This window comes from Chroicocephalus ridibundus, chromosome 20, assembly GCF_963924245.1.
Source record: "Chroicocephalus ridibundus chromosome 20, bChrRid1.1, whole genome shotgun sequence".
Taxonomy (NCBI): Eukaryota; Metazoa; Chordata; class Aves; order Charadriiformes; family Laridae; genus Chroicocephalus; species Chroicocephalus ridibundus.
Window position 1 is genome coordinate 2,030,969 of NC_086303.1, and position 13,287 is coordinate 2,044,255.

Sequence of the window (13,287 nt, forward strand, 5' to 3'; positions counted from 1 at the left end):
CGCATGTGTGTGTGTGTGTGTGTGTATGTGTGCATGTGTGCATGTGTGCATGTGTGTGCCAGGCGTGTGCGATGCTGCAGGGGGGTCGCGCACCGCCCCCGCCTCCGCGCCTCCCCCCGTCGATCCCACCCGGCCCGGCCCGGCCCGCTCCGATCCCACCCGATCCGCGGGGCCCGATCCCACCCGACGGGCCCCGACCCGACCCGACCCGTCCCGAGGTGGGGGGGGGGGGGGGAGCCGAACGGTGCCGATCGCTCCCGACCGCGGCCGATCGCGCCGGGGCCTGGCCGCCCGCCAGCCCTTTCTCATAAACCACATGCTGCCGCCACGCTATAAAGGGCGAGCGCGGCGGCGGCGGCGGCTCAGCCCGGCCCCGCTCGGTCCCCGCCGCCGCCGCCCTCACCGCACCGTACCGCCCGGCCCCGCCGCAGCCGCCCCGGCCCCACGGCAGCCCCCATGCCCCGCCTCGGAGCCAAGGTACGGCGGCCCCTCTCCCGTGATACCCCCCCCTCCCCGCCCCGCTCTTGTCCCCGTGGGGTTTTCCCCTCTCCCCCCACCCCGGTGCCACCTGTGCGGGGTCCCCCGTAGGGTGCAGCCCCCCCCCCCCCCCCCCCCCCCTCCCCGCCGCTCCGTTAGCCCCGGTTCTCCTCGTACCCCCTCCCTCCGTCACGCTCGGGGGGACGTGGCAAATCCCCCTCGGCGGGGGTCGCGGCGGGGCGATGTTCCAGCCCCTTCCCGGTGCCCGGACCCGCCGGGTGATGTTCCAGCCCCATGCCGGTAGCCGGACCCCCGGTTCTCGGTTCCAGCCCCATCGCGGCTCCTGCAGCCGCGGGGTGAAGCCCGGTCCCGGTTCTCGGTTCCAGCCCCGTCCCAGTTCCCGGACACGGTGGGGAGAGGCTCCAGCCCCAGCCCCGTCCCGTCCCCGTCCCCAGCCCGTCCCCGGCGGGGTGAGGCTCCGGCCAGCCGTGGCCGTGTCTCGGTGGTGGCCCGGGCGGCATCTTGCAGTTTCACAAGAGGGAAGGATTTCTGGATAACCTCCAAGGGAAATTCCCCCCGCCCCATCACCACCTCCCCATACACACACACACCCATCACCCAGGCACCCTCTCCGTGCCGGTGCACCGGGGGTAGGGGGGGGCACACCCACCCACCCACCCACCCCAGAGGGTCCGCTCCATCCCCCACCTCGGGGGTCTTGGCCCTGGGATGAGCCCCGTTGCCCATCGGGGGGGTCCCGCCACGGTTCGGGGCCTCCCCGCTTCTTTGTAGGGGGATTGGGAGGGGAATTTGGGGCGACGCCAGAGCCGCTGGATGGAAAGAGCCCGGCGGGTGCAGGCAGTGGAGGCTGGGGGGGGTCCGGAGGGTGGGAAGAGGATTTTTGGGGATGGGTGGGTCAGTGCGTCAGTCGGCTCCCCAGAGCCGGGGCGGAGGAGAACATTTGCAGGAGAGCCGGAGAAATGGTGCGGGAGAAGGGACGAAGGCTTGCTGGGGAACGTGGAGGTGGCCGAGAGCCGTGTCCAGGCTGGTGCTGGCCAGGTTCTGGCCACGCAGCCCCCGCGCCGGGCACTGGGAAATTCCCCGCTGACCCAGCGCTCCTAAAAATAGCGGCCACAGCGGGGTTATCCCGCCGGAGCAGGGTCAAGCCCTGGTGGTGGGGAAGGGCAGGGGGCTCGGGATGGGGGGTTACTCCTGCTCTAAGCCTTTGCTCTGCCGTGCCCAGGTGTGCCTCCTCCGCTGTACCCTGCTGTCGTCCCTCCTCCTCCTCCTGCTCTGCAGCATCCATGAGACGGAGCAGAACAGTTACTGCCAGCAGATCATCACGGAGAAGCACCTGGCCGAGCTGGAGGAACTGGTGAGTGCCCTCCCCGGGCTCTGCCGCGGGACGGGGGCTCGTTCGGGGCCAGGCAGGCAGAAATCAGCTCCTTTTTAAGGTTGAAAATCAGCAACTCGGCTTCTTTTCAGCTCCGCCGGCAAAGTGATGGTACCCAGGAGCTGAGCACCGGTGGGCACGGGGGGACAAGTGGGCACCGTTGAGGGCGGGGGGTGTGTGTGTGTGTGTGACGTGCTGTCGTGCTTTTAGCAAGCGTGGCTGCCGAAAAGTGTTGATGGGAGAAATGGGAGAAGAGGGGAAGCGGGAGCGTGGCGGGGAAGGGGGACGCGAGTGGGGCTGGGTGAGTGCAGGGGCGAGGGGGGAGCGGTGGAGGGGACCGGTGACGCCGCCGCCGTTTTCCAGGCGGCTGCGCAGGGGTTAAGCCAAGGAATCCGGCTGCATTCCTGAGTCCAGCTGCTTGCCTGGAAGCTGGGCTGGCAATGGGGCTTGTGGGTGGGTGGCAGGCAGCGAGGGGGGCCGCCGGCCAGGCTAGCTGGGCGACGGAGCCAGCCAGGCTGGGGCGATGGGTGCCTTCATCCCGTGGGCCGCTGCGGGTGCTCGCACCCACCCCACGAGGCGGCAACTTCTGGCTTCATCCCGGTTGCCGGGGCCATATCTCGCCCTGGCCCTTGGCTCACCTCCGAGCGGGGAAATCACGCGGATGTTTGAGGAGGGGGGGGGGGGGGGGGCGGTGGGGGTTGAAAATGGGAATCGGGGCCACGCAGGGATTTGTTTGCGCTGTCGTCGCCCCGGCTTAAATTCTGCCGGGGCGAGAAAGCGATAGCGACGCCTCCTTCCGAATCCCCGCCGCCGGCTTCGCTTGCTTTGCTCCGAGCTCTTCGGTTTGCAGCGTGTAACCGCCGTGCTCGGGGTTGGGGGGGGGGGGGGGGGAAGCTGGCTTTACCTCTTCCTCTTTTAAGCACCGAGCTCGGCAGATAATCACATTTACGAGCCCAATTTCATCTGCCCCGAGCCGTCCCTGGGGATTAAACCCCCAGGGGATTAAAAGTGGGTGCGCGGCCTTGGTGGGGGGGGTGGGGAAAAAAAGGGGATGGGAGCAGGTTTGAATGGGAAATCGTGGGGTTTTCTTGCCGGGGATCGCAGCCCTCTCCTCTTCCCTTGCTCCAGCCCCTGCGGGATAATGGAGCAATTGTTTCCGGGCCGGCATCCCAGGCTGGGAGGGCGAGGGTTGCCAGAATTGCCGGCAGGCAATTCTGGCAGCCCTTGCCCTCCCAGCCTGGGATGCCGGCCCGGAGGCAGGGGGCTTGTTTGGGATGAGTTTTCACCCCCATCGGAAAGGGTCCGCGGTGTAGGGACCCCATCGTTGAGGGGGGGGGGGGGGGTTGCGATATGTGACCTCGGTGTCACGGCCACCCCCCCCACCACCCCCGCATGGCGGGGATGCTCTTTTGCAGCTGCGGGGGAGACCCTGGGAGAATGAAGCGGGGCTGCCGTGGCGCTGGGAGGAAGAAGAAGAGGAGGAGGAGGAGGAGGAAGGGAGGCGGGGAGGGAGCAGCCAGGGGGAGGCAGGCGTCCCGGGTATGGGGAGCGCGTTGTCCTGTGGGAGCGGGGATCCTGTGCTCATCCCTGCTGGAGGCTGGACATTTGGGAAGCATCTGTGAGGAGGAGGATGGTGTGGGATGAAGCAGGGGGGGAGCAGAACGGCCCCGGCCCTAAGGATTTGGGGGGGGCTCAGGTGCTCCTTCTGCCATCCTGGTGGGAGTGGGGATACTGGGATCATCCCTGCCGGAGGTTGGACCTTTGGGAAGCGTCTGTGAGGAGGAGGATGGTGTGGGATGAAGCAGGGGGGGAGCAGAACGGCCCCGGCCCTAAGGATTTGGGGGGGGCTCAGGCGCTCCTTCTGCCATCCTGGTGGGAGTGGGGATACTGGGATCATCCCTGCCGGAGGTTGGACATTTGGGAAGCATCTGTGAGGAGGAGGATGGTGTGGGATGAAGCAGGGGGGGAGCAGAACGGCCCCGGCCCTAAGGATTTGCGGGGGGCTCAGGCGCTCCTTCTGCCATCCTGGTGGGAGTGGGGATACTGGGATCATCCCTGCCGGAGGTTGGACATTTGGGAAGCATCTGTGAGGAGGAGGATGGTGTGGGATGAAGCAGGGGGGGAGCAGAACGGCCCCGGCCCTAAGGATTTGGGGGGGGCTCAGGTGCTCCTTCTGCCATCCTGGTGGGAGTGGGGATACTGGGATCATCCCTGCCGGAGGTTGGACCTTTGGGAAGTGTCTGTGAGGAGGAGGATGGTGTGGGATGAAGGAGGGGTGGGAGCAGATTTGGGGGGGGTTCAGGCACCCCTTCGTGCCATCTTGGTGGGAGCGGGGATCCTGGGCTCATCCCTGCTGGAGGTTTGACCTTTGGAAACCATCTGCGAGGAGGAGGATGCTGTGGCATCCCACAAACCCCCCCCAGCCCTGAGGATTTGGGGGGGGGGGGGGGGGGGGGCTCAGGCACCCCCTCATGCCCTCGGGGTGCCCGTCTCGGCTCCGCTGCCCCTTCCCGTTGTGTTTTCCGCCGTGGGGTGACGTCCCGCTCTCTCCTTCCAGGCTGACACCCAGATGCAGCACCCGGGCAGGGTCTCCTTCAAGTTCATCGATAAGATGAAGTTGGTGAGTGGCTCCTTGCTGGGCACCGGGGGGACAGAAGGGGACAGGGACCAGGGCTGGCTGGTGCATGGCCGGGGTGGGGGGGGGGGGGGGGGTTGTCCCTGGATGCTTTGGGCTGTCCGTATTGGGGTATATCCCATTGTCCTGAGCCCCCATCTCCCCTCTCCAATCCCCCTTGGCGGGAGGCAGCCCAGGAGGGACCCATCCTGCTTGTCCGGGTGGCCAAGTCCCAGCTTGGGCAGCCTGTGGGACCGCAGAAAGGCATTTTGTGGCTCTGTGCCTCAGTTTCCCCCAGGCAGAGCGGGATGGGTGGTGGTGCCACTGCCCCATCTCGTAACCAGGCTCGCTTTTTTTTTTTTTTTTTTTGGGGTGGGGGGTCCGCGTCCTCGCAGAACGACTCCGTCTGCTACGTGAAAGCCGCCTTTCCTCTGCTGGGCAAGATCCTGGAGCGGACGGAGTTCAAGGAGAACTCGTCCAACGCCAAGAAGATGCAGATGGTGCGCAAGATGTACAGCCGCATCGACGAGAACATCGACCCCTGCATCAGGGAGGAGGATGACGAGGAGAGGGAGGTACGGTGTCCCCTGCCTCGTGGTGGGGCCAGATCTGAGGGTCTGAGTCCTCAGCCTTGGGTGAAATGGGGTTGTCCGGAGCATCCTGGGGTGGGTGGGTGGGCAGGACCTTGGAGTGGAGCAGAGATGGGGATTGCGTGGGCACAGAGAGCCATGGAGGGGTCAAACCCCGCCCTGGGTGCAGCGTGGCACCCTGTGACGGTGACGTCGGGTGCCCGGGGCGGTCGTGGAGGCGATGCTGAGCCTGGTTCTTCCTCCAGCTCTCGCAAACGTGCTTTGAGGAGTTCACCACCTCCCCCTACGAGATGCTGGTGCTGGTGAAACAGTTCTTCCAGGACATCAACCAGCTGCTGCAGAACCGGGAGACCTTCGAGAAGGACTGCAGCCAGGTCTACCGCAGGACCTGCTTGGAGCCCAAGAATTCGGGATCCTCCCCAGGTGAGACGCCGAGGCTTTGCCTCGGCCCGGCGGATCCCTGCCGGGCTCGGGGAGCTTGGGCTCGCCTGCATGGAGCCGCTTGCCAGCCGTGCGTGCCCGACCCTGGGCACACGCGGGCGCCGTGGGCACGGCACGTGGCTGCCTTGGTCCCCGTCTCTGTCGCTCGGCTGGTGGCCGTCCCCGCGGGGTGGCCTTGGCGGTGTGTCGGCGAGCTCTGCGTCTGTGTCCGGGGAGAGCTGGGCTGGGGAGAGATGGAGCTGGCCGCCCTTTGGAGGTGGGATTTGGGCTGAATCCTGCTGGAAACAAGAGCAGAGAGAGATGCTGAGGGGGAATAAGGAGGCATCTCTGGCGGCCTGGCTGGAGGCATCGGGCTCGGCTCCGTCTCAAAGCCGCAGCGCCCGGGTTGAGCGTAACACGGAGAAATCGAGGTGCCGGGACCCTTCCGCCACCAACGTGCCGCATGACCTCGGCTGCATCACTTCAGCTGCCCCGTGCCTCAGTTTCCCCGGGGTGGAAGAGCCTGTCTGTGCTTTCGCGAGCGTCCGCGCTGCGTGTTTGCATGCCCGTGGAGGAGAGGTCTCGCTGCCATCTGTGTGTCGGAACTGTGTCCTGTCCCTGTGCCGTGGGGGACGTTAAATGTGACAGTCCAGGTCCTGCCAGTCGTGGATAACCTGCTGCCATCGGCTCAGGGGATCCTGCGCGCCGCTTGTCATCTCTGTGCTGCCGCGTCTGTCCCTGCCTGCTCCCTGCCTGCTCCCTGCCTGCTCCCTGCCTGCTCCCTGCCTCACCTTCACCCTCCCTTATTTTTTTGGGGGGGCACCCTCTTGCCTGGGGCTGCGGGGAGGGACGGGGGACGCTGCCCCCGACCTCGGATCTGCTGGCTGTGCCCCTCTCGGAGGCTGGTGACCCCACGGCCGTCTCTTCTCTCTGCTTCTTTCAGGTGTGGGGACAGATCCTGACTGCAATTGCCTGTCCCCTGCCCTCCCTTCTGCCACCCAGCCCTCCCTCTCCGCTGCCACCCATGCCGGCGGGGAGGTGGCACCCGCTAGCACCCGTGTCCCTTACAGCCTCCTCCATGCCACCCTCGCTGACTTAGACGCCCCGTCTCAGCCCCCCAGTAGCACGGACGGTGGCTCGGGGACCGAGGAGGTCCTGGGTGCCGGGGTAGGTGACACGGCATCAGTGCCGTCCCCCGCGATGCAGCCGACAGCTCCAGCCGATGGCGCCGAACCCCCCCTGGATCCAGCCAGGACCCTGAGCCTGGTGGCCCTGGACTTCCCCATCCTGCGCGGGGATGGAGAGCTGGTGGAGGGGGGCACCGAAGTGGTGGCCGGCCACCCGCCGCAGGATCCGGCCCAGAAGCAGGGAGCCTCCATCCTCCCGGACCGTGCCGGCGGGCTCAGGACCACCGCGCCAGCAGCATCTCCCAGCGCCGGCTTGGCGGGCGGCGGAGCCAGGAGCCGTCCTGCCGAGACATCCCAGCCCGTCACGCAGCTCCGTTTCTCCAGGATGGCCCCGGGGATACGGGGCCGAGCGCCGGGCGGCCCCGGGACTGGGGTCGGGGTGCGAGGCTGGGGGCTGAGCCGGCTGCGGGAGCCCGAGGACGGCGGGGCCGGCCCCAGCTTTGACTCTGGCTTTGTTCTGGGCGCAGAGCAGCGCAGGAAGGAGCCGGCCATCAGGGAGGGCCGCCGGGAGCCCCTGATATACATCACGGTGGCCAGCGTGGTGGCCGTCTTGCTGGCCATGGGAGGGCTGCTCTTCTACAAGTATAAATCCAGGGTAAGCCTGTCCCCCCCGCCCCAGCCCGTCCTGCCCCCTCCCCGGGTGCAAGCATCCTCTCCTGCCTCAGTTTCCCCACTCATCTCTCAGTCCTTATGGGCTGAGCCCCACTTTCCCATCGTTTTGAGATGGGGGGGGGGACGGGGACGGGACGGGACACACAAGTGGTGGCGCTGAGTGCGGTGGGGGGAGGATATTTGGGAGATTCGCCCCCCTCCCCTTCCCCAGGGCTCATCTCCCCGTCCCCTCTCCCTCCGCGCAGGTCCTGGAGCGGCCGCTGGAAGACGGAGGCTGCGACCCCGAGGAGCCGGAGAGGAGGTGGGTGCAATTCCATCCTGCTTTTTGGGGCGGGGGGGGGACATTGGGGACCCCCACCTGGGCCACCCTGCCCTAAACCCACCCTGTTTTCCTTCGCAGGGCGCTGCAGGGAGCGAGGGAATGTCCAGAGCTGGAGACTCAGGACCTCTAAGGTGAGCCGGGGCTGGATGGGACCTGGCACAGGGCTCCGGTCCAGGGCCGCGGGGACAGCGTTGTGTCCCCGGACTGTCCCCACCAGCCCTGACCTCAGCCACAGGCGGGGAAATCGGGCTGTTGGCAGGGGGTGGATGGGGGTGGGAAGCCAGGGAGAGGAGCAGGTCTGCGCCCCAGCGCTGCCAGCATGCGGTTTCGCAGCCCATTAATCCATTACCGGCACTTTCTTAATACATATAGTATTTTTTCCTGTGGTTTTTATGCCTTTCTCCTCCCCCCCCCCCGCCTCCTTCCCGTCCCCTTCCCTGGCAGAGCCTCAGCTCCCACTCATCCTTCTCCTCCTTTCCCCAGGGCCCCAGGCGGGATGTGAAGCCGCTCGGGGGATGGATGCGGATGCTCCTCGCCGTGCGAAGGAGGGTCGGTGCGCGCCGACCCCTCCGCGGTCCTGCCATGACGCTCACGCTCCCTCCTCCCTCGCCCCGCGCCGCCGGCCAGAGACTGCAGGAAAAAAAGAAAAAAAAAAAACAAAACCAAACCACAAACCCACCCCTCCCAGACAGGGATGGAAGGATGGGGGGGGATGCGCCCCGAGGGGGGACCCCCCGGGCACTGGGACGCGAAGGGCTGGAAGGCGTCGGAGCGTCACCGAAAGGCTTTGCCGGGATGGCTGATGTGACACCACGGTGCTGAGCGGGACGATGGAGACGCTGGTGTTGGGTGCGGGATGACGGATCCCGCTCGGACACGGCCAGCGGTGGCTGAAGATGGAGGGGGATCAGCTCCCCGAATCCTCCTCCCCCCGCCCGCCCTGGCTCTTCTCCCACCCCAGCACGGCGGGGTTTGGAGCAGCACCCATCGCCCCCCGCCTTCACCCTGCCTTTCCGGAGAGGCTTCAACCGGAGCATCCCAGATGCCGGAGCGGAGTGTGTGTGTGTATGTGTGTGTGTGTGTGTGTGTTAGTCGCCGGCACCCCAGCCCCGACTTGCAACTTCAACCCTCACACTGTGAATATTTAAAGCCCACCGGTGCCCGTGTCCCCACCCCGGGGCCGGGCTCGGAGGGGGCCGGGGGGGTGACCCTCAGCACCGTCCCCGTCCCCGTCCTCCTGCCACCGGAGATCTGGCTCCGCTTCTGCGCCCGAGCTGGCCTCGGCTCGCTGTCGCGCCGTTAAGGTTTTATTTTTAATATAGCGGATGAAAGTCTTTATCCCGCAGAAGTATTGTACGGGGTGGTGGTGGGGGGGGGGGACGGGAGGACACGGACACCCATCCTGCCCCCCTCACAGGGTTATTGCTGCGAGCTGGCCTCGCCCGCGACTGGATTATTATTATTATTATTAATTTTTTTTTTTTTATAACTACGCTTTAGAGAAGGGAAACGGGGCTGGAGAAGGACTGGATGGACGTGGGTGTAAAGGATGAAGATGCCCCAGCCTGGTACCCGGGAAGGGGGGGGTGGGGTGGGGATGCTTTTCGGCTCAACCCCCTCCCCGGTTTTTGGGAAGAGCCTGGCTGGGGGATGCAGCAGCCCCAGCGCTACCCCGGGGCCGCATACTGCCCCCCCCCCGACCCCCGCAGCATCCCTCCGGCCCCCCGTGTGAAGCGTGGCCCCGCGCTGCTCTTGCGTCTTGAAGTGTTATTTTTTTTATACAGTGGAAGAAAACGTGGACAAACCAAACCGTTTTTAAAGAAAGCCATTACTATTAATTTTTTTTATTATTATTATTATTGTTGTTATTATTTTATATGTGTATTTATGACTGCCAAAAAGGAGGGGGTTCCAGTGCAAGGGACGGGTGTAAAGCGGGAGGAGAGCCCTGACCATAGCAGGGAGGCTGGGGCCAAACTCGCTGCTGGTGTAAGCCACTGATTTGCACCATGGAGGAGAATCTGGCCCCGTTTTGGGGGTGGGGTGGGGGGGGAGGAGAAATCTCGCCTTTAAGCTGCGTCAGATTTATCTTGCCTCTGTTTTTTTTTTTTTTTTTTCTCTTTTGGTTGGTTTTTATTTTTTCTTCTCTTTTTTTTTTTTTTTTTTGATACAGTGAAATGTTGGAATATTTTATACAAAGTCATTTAAAGAAATCTATTTAAAGAAAATAATAGAAAACAGCTTGTATATTTAATATTATTAATAAACAGAGACGTGTAGCGCTGTGTTAAGTGTGGGAGCTGGGGGGGGGGGGGGGGGACAGGGAGGGGGGTGATGGGGGGGGACGCAGCCCCTACCCACCCCGGGGTCCCTGATGGGGGGGGGGGGGGATGGAGCGTGTTGTGTGTCGTGTCCCCTTTTCCGCCCCCCCCCCCCCAGTCCCGGCTCCAGGATGCTCCCGCTTTCCTGTTGATGCGGGGGGGAGGTCACGGTCACCGGCAGCGGGGGGGGGGGGGGCGGATTTGGCCTTCCTGCCCCCAGCCCCCCCATTCCCCCCCAGTCTCCCCCAACATTGCTTGGGTCGGGGGCTCCAGGCGCAGGGACCCCTTCCCCACTGACAGGCCCCCCCCCCCCCCCCCCCGCAAATCCCTGTGGAGGGTCGGGAAGCAGCTGTTTAACGCAAACACACTCCTGCCAGCGCTTGGCTTGGAGAGGCAGCGCTCAAAGAGGCATTTCCTTCCCCCCCCCCCCCGCCCCCCCCCCCCCGCCTCCCCTTGCCTTCCAGGAACGGGGGAGCCCCGCATCCCGCTCCCCTTGCCCGCATCCAGCATCTCCGGAGGGCGCGGGGGGGGTACCCAGGGCACGAAGGGGCTTCGACACCACGCTGAGCCCCTCCCCGCGTGCTTGTGTGGGGTTGGGGGGGTGCAGGGTTAAGCGCCCCCCCCCCCCCACCCCGCCCAACGCTCACCCAAGGGGGTTGGAAAGGGCAGGATGGGGCCCGGGGGGGGCCTTTTGCGGGTATCGGGGCTGAGCCTTTGCTGACAAAACAGGATTCCTCGAGGGGAGCTGACTCAGCCCAGCCTTTCCTTCTCCCCCCCGCCCCCCCCCCAGCAGTAGCCGGGGGTTTCCCAGGTCCACATCCCCTTCCCGGGGAAGTGGGACCTATATATATCCCGCCGGATTCAGGCCGCAATCATTATGGTCGGATTTTTTTTATTTTTTTTTTTTTTCTGGGGGGGGAGCGGGAGGGGAATGTTATTTAAGGTCAGAAATTGCTCAGAGGGGTGGGCAGGGTGCCCGGGCTTAGGGTCGCTAGGGGCAGCGAGCCCCTGCCCCGCAGGCAGCTCCAGGTGGGAGCCAGTTGCGCAGGAGAGGGTGTTAACTCTGGAGCTGAATGATGGCAGGGCTGTGAAGGCAGCTTTTGGTAGAGCTCAGAGGAGCAGAGGTGGGAATGTCCCCGGCTGCCGCGGCGGGGGGATGTGAGGAGCACCGATACCTGCCCCCTCCGAATTTGCACCCCGCAAACCCTCATCCCTGCCCCCCCGAGCAGTCCAAATTTATGACGGCATGTGGAAAATGCAGGAGAAAAAGGGAGAATCCATCTCCCCACCCCAGGGTTCGGGCCAGGAGGGTCCCTCTGCTTCTCATGACCCCAACCAGTGGCCTCTTCCCCACCCTATTACTGACCCGGCTGGGAGCAGAGAGGCAATTCCCCCCGCCCACACCCCCAGCCCCCCATAATCTGGGGGGCAAAACCTGCTCTCAGCATCCCCCCCCCCATCAGGACTCCCATGCCTGGAGGGGGCATGGAGCCATATTCCTGTCTTTCCAGGCTTGTAGGGGAGGGTGGAAAAGAAATCCCCCTCCCTGGGGCTGAGTGGGGCACGGAGGGCGGTGGCACCCCCAGGGTGCAAAATGGGGGTTTGTGCCTTAAAAAGCTGCCTGGAAGGAGGGGGAAAAAAGTGATTTTGGGGGGAGAAGACGGCTGGCAGAGGGGAAGGCATCACTGAGTGGCCCCTGGGTAGTGGCACCGCAGGGGCTGGCACGGGGTGGCACAGAGGGGGGGCGCCCTGCCAGCCCCGAACCTGGGGTGTCACTCGCATCCCCAGTGCTTGTGGCATCAGGGGGACTGGGACCTCCCAGGTTGTCCCGAGACATCCCCAAGCACCCCCAGACACCCCCCCCCAGGCATATCGAGACCCCCCCCCCGCCCCAAGGCCCCCCGAGAGGCCTCTGCCCACCCTGGGAAACCTCCCCCAGCACCGCCGCGGGCACCGCAGAGCTGCTGACGGGGCAGAGGCGCCCGGAAAAGGCCCCGGGGCCGCGGTTCCCGGAGGGCACAGCGGGTCTGGGACAGGGTTTTGGCCAAGGAGCTGCTGGAAGCTTTTGGTGGCCAGAAGCCATTTTGTGGCCAGACGCAGCGATTTTGGTTAAAAAATGTTATCTGTACATCCCCCCCCCCCCGCCCCAACCTCCCCAGCCCCGGGGTTTTAACCCAAACGCTGATGTTTTAAGCTTGTGTTTTAAGGGAATGCCACTGGGAAAGCAAAGCTGGAGCGGGGCTCGGAGCCGACTCCCCCCTCCCCACACCCCAGTTTCCCGTGGGGGGGTTGGGGACGGGGGTCAGGGTGGCCCTCGGGCAGAACCGCTGCCTTCCTGCCTGTCCTGGGGCGGAGGGACAAGCCTGTCCCCAGACCCTGCTCGGGGACACTATGGAGCTGGGGGTGATGCTCGGGCAGGGTGGGCAAGCACCCATCGGTGGGGCGGGGTGACGCCTGGCAGGACAGACGGACACCCATGGGTGGGGGGACAGGGCCCCTGCCTGCACCTTCACCCCCGGACCCCCCCTTGAGCACTGCCAGAGGGGTGCGGGTGCTCTCGAGCATCCCGGGTGGGTGCTCCGGTGGGTGCTGGATATGGCCCCCCAGCGTCCCCAGCCCCGTGGCCCCCTGAAATGAAGGGGCCAGTGTGGACTCCACGGTGGGGGGGACCCTGGTGCCTGGGGGCAAGATGGGGGGGGGGGGAGGGGGGAAGGCAGCCCTGCCCAGGCCCAGCACCCCGAAACAGGGCTCAGCACCCCCCACCCCCGGGCTGGGGAGGCAGCGGCTGGTTCCCAGGGATCTGGGTGCCCTGATCAGCTCGTTAATGGGTAACGAGGGCTGGGGAGGTCATGGACCGGACCCTGCGCTGGTGCTGAGCCGGGGGCTGCCACAATGCGGGCTGGGGGGGGGGGGGGGGGGGGGGGGGCGGCTGTCTGACCCTGCCCAGCGCCCAGGGGTGCTCACACACCCCCAGGGCCGGGCACCCACTCAGGGATGGGCACCCACCCTGAGCTGAGAACATCCCCCCCCCCCGCCCCCGGGGCTGGACACCCACTGGGGGCTGTGCACCCCTATGGGACCATGCACCCCCCCCCCCGGGACCATGTACCTCCCGGGACGATGCACGCACCCGGGGCTGGACACCCCCACGGGACCATGCACCCCCTCCGGGACGATGAAGCCCCCCGGGGCTGTGCACCCCCATGGGACCACGCACCCCCCCGGGACGATGAAGCCCCCCGGGGCTGTGCACCCCCCTGGGACCACGCACCCCCCCGGGACGATGCACCTACCCGGGGCTGGACAGCCCCATGGGACCATGCACCCCCTCCGGGACCGTGCACCCCCCGT

At 65.7% G+C, this 13,287-nt stretch overlaps 1 protein-coding gene across 2 annotated transcripts; it reads left to right on the plus strand.

Annotated features, from left to right (window-relative positions):
* Nucleotides 1-377: 377 nt before the first annotated feature.
* CSF1 (colony stimulating factor 1) lies at nt 378-9,695 on the plus strand. Of its 2 annotated transcripts, none has more exons than XM_063356814.1 (9): nt 378-477; nt 1,721-1,852; nt 4,428-4,490; nt 4,880-5,059; nt 5,320-5,497; nt 6,438-7,276; nt 7,539-7,594; nt 7,694-7,746; nt 8,099-9,695. In XM_063356814.1, exons 1-8 carry the CDS (start codon nt 457-459, stop codon nt 7,743-7,745), a joined length of 1,521 nt encoding a protein of 506 aa, XP_063212884.1. In that variant the 5' UTR covers nt 378-456; the 3' UTR covers nt 7,746; nt 8,099-9,695. The 2 variants fall into 2 exon arrangements, with proteins under 2 accessions (XP_063212884.1, XP_063212885.1); XM_063356815.1 differs by having other exon boundaries at nt 7,149-7,276.
* Nucleotides 9,696-13,287: the final 3,592 nt, after the last annotated feature.